Source organism: Candoia aspera, chromosome 10, assembly GCF_035149785.1.
Source record: "Candoia aspera isolate rCanAsp1 chromosome 10, rCanAsp1.hap2, whole genome shotgun sequence".
NCBI lineage: Eukaryota > Metazoa > Chordata > Lepidosauria > Squamata > Boidae > Candoia > Candoia aspera.
The window spans coordinates 25,418,424-25,427,631 of NC_086162.1; the positions used below are offsets into that span (position 1 = coordinate 25,418,424).

General features: G+C 50.7%; 1 protein-coding gene across 1 annotated transcript; it reads left to right on the top strand.

The window, feature by feature from the left end:
* Positions 1 to 491: 491 nt before the first annotated feature.
* On the top strand, positions 492 to 5,908 carry ALKBH6 (alkB homolog 6). The gene is made up of 5 exons (XM_063312119.1): positions 492 to 574; positions 1,129 to 1,189; positions 2,472 to 2,623; positions 2,726 to 2,842; positions 3,990 to 5,908. The coding sequence occupies exons 3-5, from the start codon at positions 2,495 to 2,497 to the stop codon at positions 4,260 to 4,262; spliced, it is 519 nt and encodes a 172-aa protein (XP_063168189.1). The 5' UTR covers positions 492 to 574; positions 1,129 to 1,189; positions 2,472 to 2,494; the 3' UTR covers positions 4,263 to 5,908.
* The last annotated feature ends 3,300 nt before the right edge of the window (positions 5,909 to 9,208 follow it).

The window sequence follows — 9,208 nt, forward strand, 5'->3', positions numbered from 1 at the left end:
CTGGTCTGTGGCTGGCTTCGCCCTGGCTCCTGCCTCGCGCTAAGGCATCAACAGAGTTCGGTTTGTATTACTGCTCAGACAGTATATAAAATGGCCAGTTGACCAAGAAATGACTGCTTGTGCTCTGGCCTCGCTTGCACTCATACCCTCTTAGCGGACAGAAATTGGTGAACAAGAGCGGGTAGCAGGACACTGTACCGTAGGCCTGGGCGCAAAGTTCATTGAAAATATCTCTGATTGGCGTGGCTGTAACCTTAAATTAATTACCACAGGCAAAAAAAAGACATCTTACCGTTTGGTCCCAAGGGATGTAAAGTCGTACCCTATGTATTTTGGGTGGACAGGCAGGGTGGGGTATTTTGCAAATACCAGCAAAATGCTGTGATATTTTGCAAAGCCATCAATGTTTGGATGGTTCCCATGGCTGAGCAGGGTCCAGTAGAGCAGGCCAGGGCTGAGATCAAGGTTTTATACTTGCTTCTGTGTGTATTTTTTCTCGTTACAGGCTCCAGCAGTCGCCTGTTACGTTCCAGATTTCATCAGTGAAGCCGAGGAGCAGCACCTTTTGCAACAAGTACGTGTGCGCGTTCTAACCTTCTAGAGGCACAAAGAGAACTGTCTAATGATGAGCCCCTTCATGTGATGCTTTATTTATCTATTCATTCATTCAATTTGTATAGCTGCCCGTCTCAAACCAGTGACTGGGCAGTGAATAATCATAAAATCAATTAATTAAACACAGTGCAAAAAGAAATTAAATACAAATAGCAGCCAGGAGATATTACAATCCGTCAGGGTCAGCACAACCAGGAAACGAGGCCCTTTGCGCACTCGGGGCCCCAGGCCCGGGCACACAGCCAGGTCTTCAAGGCCTTCTGGAAGGCCAGCAGGGTCGGGGCCCTCCTACTCTCCGGAGGGAGGACGTTCCAGGGGGCAGGCGCTACGGCAGAAAAGGCACTTCTCCCGGTCCCTGCCAGCTGACATTCCTTGGCTGATGGGACCCGGAGCATGCCCATCCCGCCGGACTGGATTGGATGGGCAGAAACAATTTAGGAGGGAGCAGGATATGCTGGTTAGCTTCTGAGGCCTACACTCCACAGATTGATCCTTTCTGTTTCCTGCCACCAGGTTTATAGTGCCCCGAAGCCAAAGTGGACTCAGCTGTCTGGGAGGAGGCTGCAAAACTGGGGTAAATTGTTGGTCTCTTCATATACGTATGCATGTGCTGAAGAAGCCGTCTTTTACTTTGTGCGTATATGACCCAAGGTGGTTAGCTGGCACCGGTGGATTGCATTCAGAATCGTGGATCTCAGTCAGACCTTGACTGTTTAGCTGTTCCAAGCCTCACCTCCTCCCACAGTCTTTTCCTGTGTTGATCCCTGTTTAGATCTCTCTCTTGCAAATTGGTTTCAGTGGGAAATCATCTGCCAGATGCTCTGAGCTCCTTTAAGGACATCTAAGAAAATGGAAAAGTTAGTGGGTAGTTGAAGGAGCCACTTTTTGGCGACATCAGTTTTTCCAGGTGAGAGCCTGGATGTGGAAAGGGGACAGGCGGAATGAGATTACTCAGAAGCAACAGGGTCAGGTCTGGTCCCACGGCGGGTCAGAGACCTCAGTAAATGCTGAAACCGTCCTGGCTGGTGTTCCAGCTCCTCTAGGGTCCTACAAGCAGAGCTCTGGGTGGCTCTAGATCCCATTAGAGATCTTCTCACTCAGTGTAGGCATGTATGGGTCCAGGGATCATGTGATTTTGGAACATATCTGGAGTTCCTATGTAAGGGTGACCTCAGAGCCCCTCACCAGAAGGAGCGTCCCAAGGGAAGCCTGTCCTGCATAGGCTGAGAGAGGAGAAATGCTGAGGGGAATCTCAGCTTTCGTGTTGTGGAAGTCAAATGTTGCACAAGGGGAATGGAGATAAATCCTGAGGATGGGCTGCTCCCTCACCTCCGCTCGGTTCTCTTAGGGAGGAGGCCCACGGCACCCGATTCCTTCTCTGCTGTGCCTAGTTTCCAAGCAACAGGCCTGTCCTCCCAGCCTGGCATCCAGGGCCTTCCACTTTTCCATGCCTCTTCTCTGGGGCCCGGCCAGAGGGGGGAAGCATTGTGGAATTAACAAACCAGAAGGAAGGAGCAGCTGCTTTCCAGGGTTCCTGCCCAGCCCAGCTGGGAATGGAGAGGGTTGACCCTGGGCAGTTTGGCATGTAAAGCACTCATTCCACTATAATTCCACCCATTAGTCTTTAATTTAAGTAGAGTCTTCCCCAACTTGACATCATCCAGGGTGCCTGGACTGCAACACCCAGAATTCCCATGGTTTGGGCCATGCTGGCTTGGAATTCTGGAAGCTAGAGTTCCCCCCTGTTTGGAGGGCACCATTTTGGGGAAAGTTGGTCTGGTCCACTGCGTCACTGGCAAGACCCCTGTTGTGTTTCTGCAAAGTTCAGCTTTGCCTTCTTTGTTGCCTGCTTGCAGGGGGGCTGCCCCACCCGAAAGGGATGGTCCCAGAGAAACTGCCCCCCTGGCTCCAGAGTTATGCGGAGAAAGTGTCTGCCCTTGGCGTCTTCGGAGGAAGGCTGGCAAATCATGTCCTGGTGAACGAGTACCAACCGGGCGAGGGCATCATGGTAAGCGCTGGGGGTTTCTCCCCCCCCCCTCCCGGTTATCCCAGTGTGGGGATAGATGTGCCCCTTTCGTGCTTCTCTGACTCTGCTTGGTTTGGCTTGCAGCCGCACGAAGATGGCCCGCTGTACTTCCCCACCGTCACCACCATCAGCTTAGGGTCACACACCCTCCTCGACTTCTACCGTCCCATCACCAGAGGACCGCAGTCCGAAAGCCAAGAGGTGAAGGCCAGCCCAAAATATTATTTATTAAGATGTTATTTATTAGCCCCAACTAATAAATTGGGTGATTCATCCAGGGCCGGCTGGGCAAAGCTGTAAACCGAGGGGGGCGCGTGGAATGCCTGAACTGGGAATCTACTTAGTTCTGGGGTTTGGCCAAAGCATGGCTGGAGAGTCCAAGGAAACTGTTTCTGTTCTTCTGTCACAGCTTTAAGGGGGTCCACTTCATGGCTAGCTTTTCATGGCTTCCTGGCCACATGTAGGGCATGCTCACATGTGCTTAACCAGGTTAGCCACAGCCCTGGAAGCTGCATGTGCAGAGCGTGCTGAGCTGGGTGGTTTCCATCTTAGCTGGTCTTCCTGCCATTCAGCACGCTGTGTGGAGCCGGTCCTGGGTAGTTCGTGGTTCAGGGTATTGTGTTATCCCATTCCTTGGATTAATTCACTGACCCCGTTAAGCATCTTCCGTGGACAGAACTGTACACAAGCAGGTTCTCTCTACCAGCCGCCTCACCTTCCCCTCCAGGTTTGCTGGGACTGTAAACCCCCGAAGCCCCCGTTATTGGGAAAGACTTCTGCACGCAAGCAGCCCGCCCCCGGCTCTGGGCACATGCAGTTGCCCTCAGCCGCTCCGGCATCTTCCTTGTCACACGATACATGCGTAGTGCAAAAAAAAAAAGAAAGACATCCATGATAACTTGCCAATCCAGCCTCCCCCAACCAGTGGATTTTTGATCCTTGAATTCCCCAGTCCCTGTGGCAACAGCTGAGAATTCTGGAAGTTGAAGTCTATACATCTGGAGGGTTTTATTTTATTTCATTTATCAAACTTTATCACTGCCCATCTCCCCCACATGGGGGTTCTTGGGTAGAGGAAAGCTGTGCAGTTGGGTCTCTTTGGGTATGGCTCTGTTGTGGTTGCAAATGCTCAGGATTTGAGGGAGAAATAAAATGGAGGGGGGTTACCTGTGGGCAGATTTAGTAGCAATTAGAGGGAAACCCTCAGTTGGCAAGTCAAAGTAATGGGTACGTGGACTTGGCTTGCAGTCATCTGAAGTGCTCTTGTTAAGGCAGGAATCCATTTCGGGGGATCCGGCATCGTAAAGTATCCCTTCCTTTCCAACCACGGGGCCTTCATTCTCTGCAGAATTCTGCCCCCCAGACAGAGGAGGAACGCCATGTCTTGTCCTTACTTCTGAAGCCCCGGAGCCTCCTGGTCTTGCAGGACGACATGTATGTGCATTACCTCCATGGCATCCGCCCCGTCACAGAGGACACCGTTACGCAGAAAGTGGCCAACGCGGGCGTCCGTGGCTGTGAATTTGGGGACACGTTGACACGTGAGACACGGGTGTCTCTCACCATCCGCCACGTCCCCAAAGTGCTGAAAACCTCTATTGTTCTGGGCCGGAGGAAGTGACCATTTTGCATTGTGGGGAGCTCACGCTGTTGAAAGATTCTCCATCAGGAGAGCCCCCCGGGAGGACTCCCTGCGTGTAGAATGCTGGTGCGTCAAGAGGAAGGAGTTGGACCTTGGGGCGCCTCTGATGTGCAAGGAATGCATCTGGGTGTGCGGAACGAGTCTCCAGATGTTCTTGGAAGTGGTAAACGCAACTCGACTGCCTTTTCTGTCGGAGACAACCAACCCTAAGGAAATTTGGGAGAGTTGCCACTGTCGAGGGCAAATCTGTGCAAACTACTTAGGGCGGTGTTTCTCAAACTTGGCCGCCTTAAGATGGGTGGACTTCGACTCCCAGAATTCCCCAGGCAGAATTCTCCACCCATCTTAAAGCGGCCAAGTTTGAGAAATGCTAGTTTAGGGGGCAAAAACGGTGGGAGGATGGGAGAGGCAAGAATAGTAAACCTGGGGAGAAGGAGGTCTCCATGTATATCAGTGTCCACAGTGTGTGGGGGGAAAAAGTCAAGATGGTGGCCCCAGTGATGCTCTGCAGTGCACATGAGTCATGGCTGCCTTCTTGATTTCCTTTTTTTAATCATGCCCTGTGGACGTCCCTGGTGTATATCATCTCCCGTGACCCGTAGAATGCCCTGGCAGATGCCTCCAGGCTGAGAATGAGGATCAGCCACTGTTAGAAAGTCAGAAGCCCACATTCTCCTCCCACCAAGTGTGGGCTTCTGCGCTGAACTGGAGCTGCCGGTGTTTGAGCTTGGTATGGCGCATATGCCATCCTGGCATCGGACAGGGAGCCTGCAGCCTGATTTCTTTTTGATTCGCTTCCTCTCCGTTGTAGCTGCAGTTCATGAAGCTACTTCAGCTTCACCATGTCCCGGCACAGAGAAGCATGAATCTCAGAATCTGTAGGGTTGAGGAAAAGGTCACTTGACAGGGCATAAGGGAGCTGGCCTGCGCTGTTGAGACCTCCATCAGGAGCCCGAGAGAGAGCGTGTTTCTTCCCTGGGGTTGGTCAAGGCCACCACAAAACTGGTCTCCACACTGGAGTCCACGGAGACCGTCTGGCCCTTATTTCAGTTTTTTATTTTACTTGGAAGGGTGAAACGTGAGGACAAACGGGGGTGCAAAAAGCGGTTTCGTGGAGAGCCCCTAACCAGAAGCAGTGGGGCGGTGGCCCAGGCGTTTCCTGGGGACGGTCATGCGTGGCCTTTGAACGTGCACTCAGGGCTAAGTTCCTTAAAGGAATGGCCGATGCCAGGACAAAAGCCACACTTGAATTCATTTCCTTGCACATAATGCAATTGCAGTACAAGCAGCCTGCCCATTCTGCAGTCCTGCGTTTGTTCTTTTCCCCTTCCCACCCCGTAAGCATTAGAGTCCAGTAATTGCTGCGTATAATACTGGAATTTCAGGTTGTACCTTCTGAACTGTTGCCTCCGTCAGAGTGGGCAGGCCCTCCTTGCCCTCCAGAGGCGATGGCAGGGAAGAGCCACGAGCCACCCACTCAAGATCACCAGCGTTGTGTGTCTCCTGGGTGGAATTGTGTATGTGACATGGAGCAGCTTAAAAAGGACTTCGAAATGCTCGTGCCAAAAATGCTGATTTTTTTTTTCAGCAGGTATAAACTGTGCCAATAAAATCCAATAATTGTATATAGTTTGTTCAGCTTCTTCTAATGAAGTAGAGGATTGAACTGTTTCAAAGCTTTGCCCTCCGGCTGGTGTTCAAATGTTTTCCAGGGCTGAGGTTCACCAGGTGTTGCTGCAAACTTAGGTTTACAGTCAGAAAGGCCGGCAAGTTGCTTAAAACTAAAAAAAAAAAGCGGGGGAGGGAGATTCTGAAACAGCCTTGAGGCCAGTTGTGAACTTCTCTGTTGCCGTGTGATATACAAAGTTGTGCGATCCTTCCATCAGCCATCCTTCCTCTTGACTAGTGGGGAAGGATAATGGAAGTTGTGGGGAAGGTCATTCTTTTCCCCCCAGGGTTTTTGGTCAGCCACTTTAATTTTTAGCTAGCCATCTTCTGGGCAGAAAGATAGAATATAAATTGAATAAAAAAAGATCTCATACCCCATCTGGGGACTTGCGTTGCTCTTTCTTGGTGCTGCAAATACAGCCTTTTGCAGATCCTTCCCTCTATCCAGTAGAAATTGAAATGCGTCATGGGGGAAGGTTTTGTTTAGCAATCACAAATAAATAGCTTGCTGGAGATCTAGCTTTTGGACAAAGTATTCCAAACAAGGAAGTGTGCGATGGGCAAGGGCTATCTCTCAGCAGGGATTAGGTCTGAGAAAATGCTGCTGTTCTTGCTTTCACATTGCAGCTGAATTTAGAAGCCACCTCTCTTTGACTGCCTTGATAGACGCAGTTCTAATTCCCCCTCTGGTTAGAGTTTTCCCAGGCTCTGATTTCAAAAGGAGTCAAAATAGGGGAATCAGGAGAAAAACAGATTCACACCTCCCAAAATGAGGGTCAGCAAACGCGGTAGGGTGGAAGTGGGATTTAAGCCTCTTAGAGATAGTTGAAAACTGCCAGATTAGGTGGCAAAAGTCAGGTGGATGAATTTGAGACTGGCTCTGCACACTGGATATTTCAGATGTTAAATCAGCTTGGAGGATTTGTTAGAGCCAGTCTGGTCTAGTGGCTAAGGTGCTGGGCTAGAAACCAGGAGGCTGTGCGTTCCAGTCCCGCCTTAGGCATGGAAGCCAGCTGGGTGACCTCGGGCCAGTCCCTCCCTCTCAGCCCAGCTCACCTCACAGGGTGGCTGTTGTGGGGAAAACAGAAGGAGGAAGGAGTACTAGGTATGTTTGCCGCCTTGAGTTATTTATTAAAAATAAATAAATAAAGGTGGAATATAAATTAAACAAACATGGGTATTTGGAGGACCTGATGGCTGGGTTGCTATCAGGATTTTCCACTTTCATGTCTTGTACAATGGCATGGGATCTAGAATCTGCCTCCCCAAGATGAGAACCTCCAGGTGTGTTCCATGTGACCTCCCATAGTTCTCAACCAAGTGTTTGTGGCTGAGGTTGATGGGACTTTTAATCCAAGACTCCTGGAGGGCACTAAGTTTGGAAGACCATCCAGAACGTTGCCTTCACCTGTAGGCCTTCTCAACTTTATAGCCCCAAATGACGGGATTGCTCCTTTGTGAACCTGGAAGAAATCCAGAATAAAGCTTTCTTTTTAAGATGTCGAAAAACCTTTATTTGTGCACTGCACCTGCCCAACTGGAAGTCAGATTTCTGTTGCCCTGGATTTGGGTTTATGCAGCGAAGGCAAACATTTTAGTCCATCACCAACGTCATTGCTTGGTTTTGTGTAATTGTGGTGATTTTATCTGCTTTTTGGACTCTGGAGCACAACTTTGGAGGTTGTTTGGGGCAAAGGTTGAGGGGGCGCCGTGGGGCAGACCGAGTTAGTCCTGACAAACTTTCCTGTGTTTTACTGGTCTGCGTTATCATGTTTATAGCGTACTTCCTTAAATTGTAGTCCTTGTGACTCCTCTGGGTGGGGAAAAAAAAGCAGAGTTCATGCTTAATAGCTCAGGGACTCTTGTTTCTGCAGCTGAGCTGTGCCCTAGATCAGTGTTTCTCAACCTGAGCGTCTCTAAGATGCGTGGACTTCAGCTCCCAGAATTCCCCAGCCAGCTTGGCCAATGTGCCAAAGGCTGGAGAATTCTGGGAGTTGAAGTCCACACATCTTCGAGTCGCTCAGGTTGAGAAACACTGCCCTAGATTATGCCCTGCTAGGTCTTTAAATATATATATGCAAATGTTAAGGTAAAGGTAAAGGTTTCCCTTGACATGAAGTCCAGTCGTGTCCGACTCTAGGGGGCGGTGCTCATCTCCGTTTCAAAGCCGAAGAGCCGGCATTTGTCCGTAGACACTTCCTCCGTGGTCATGTGGCCGGCATGACAGTCACAGAACGCAGTTACCTGCCCGCTGAAGTGGTACCTATTAATCTACTCACATTGGCATGTTTTCAAACTGCTAGGCTGGCAGGAGCATGCAAATGTTAGAAAGTGCGTATTGATTAGCACATGCTTGGCGATGGCTCAGAAGGGGCCTGTGGGCAGAAAATGTCTGTGTTTACATCCCCTCTAATGCTCTAGCAGGGAGGGGTTTGGCTCTTGATAACTAGAGCGCAGGAAAGAAAGGCCCTCATTTCCTAATTCTGGAAAACAGTGGGGACTGTGCGCAGAACATTTCTCCACCTCAGGCCTTGAGATGAATGGCACTGGCTGTGTCCACTGAGTCGCCTTCCCCAACCTGGTGCCCTCCAGATGTCATGGGTTACGACTTCCAGAAGTTCAGCATGTTTTGCCTAGAGCATGTCTGGTCAGAGGAGGCCAGCCTGTTGTTGAGTTGTGGGTTCACCCTTGGTACTAAGCTATCAACTACGGTTTGCAAGCCCAAAGCAAACAAAGCTGATGAGGCTTGTGAATCTAGCTGCTTTGTATAAATTATAAAGCAGCAGCAAAGTCAGTGGTGGGAGTTCTTTGTAAACTGAATGCCCTCTTCGCGGGCGGGGCAATCACCTGCCCAGCCCCACCGGGCAGCTAAGACGAGGGCCCTTGCTTGAAAAAGGCTGGTGGCATGTGCGCCTTTGGCGCAATGCCCTGCAAGAGAAGCAGCTGGTTTATCTGTGACCCAGAGCTGGAAGTGGGTTGGGCCGTTTCCTTTTGCCCCAGGAGAATCAAGTTAACTGCCAACCCTCCCTGCTCCCAGCTGCTGCTTGGCACAGGTATTCTGGAGAGCGGCTCTCCGCTTTGAGAGGAGGGAGAAGCCAACCCCGGGGCAGGCCCTTTCAGGTTGCCCGTGTCAACACTTGGCGTGGCACTGCTGATCTGTTTTCCGTCACGGCCAAGGAGGAAGAGGATGGCACTCTCTGCCTCGGTCCTGGTTTGCCACCCACCACTGCCGATGTGACCGCTGGGTCAGTCATCTG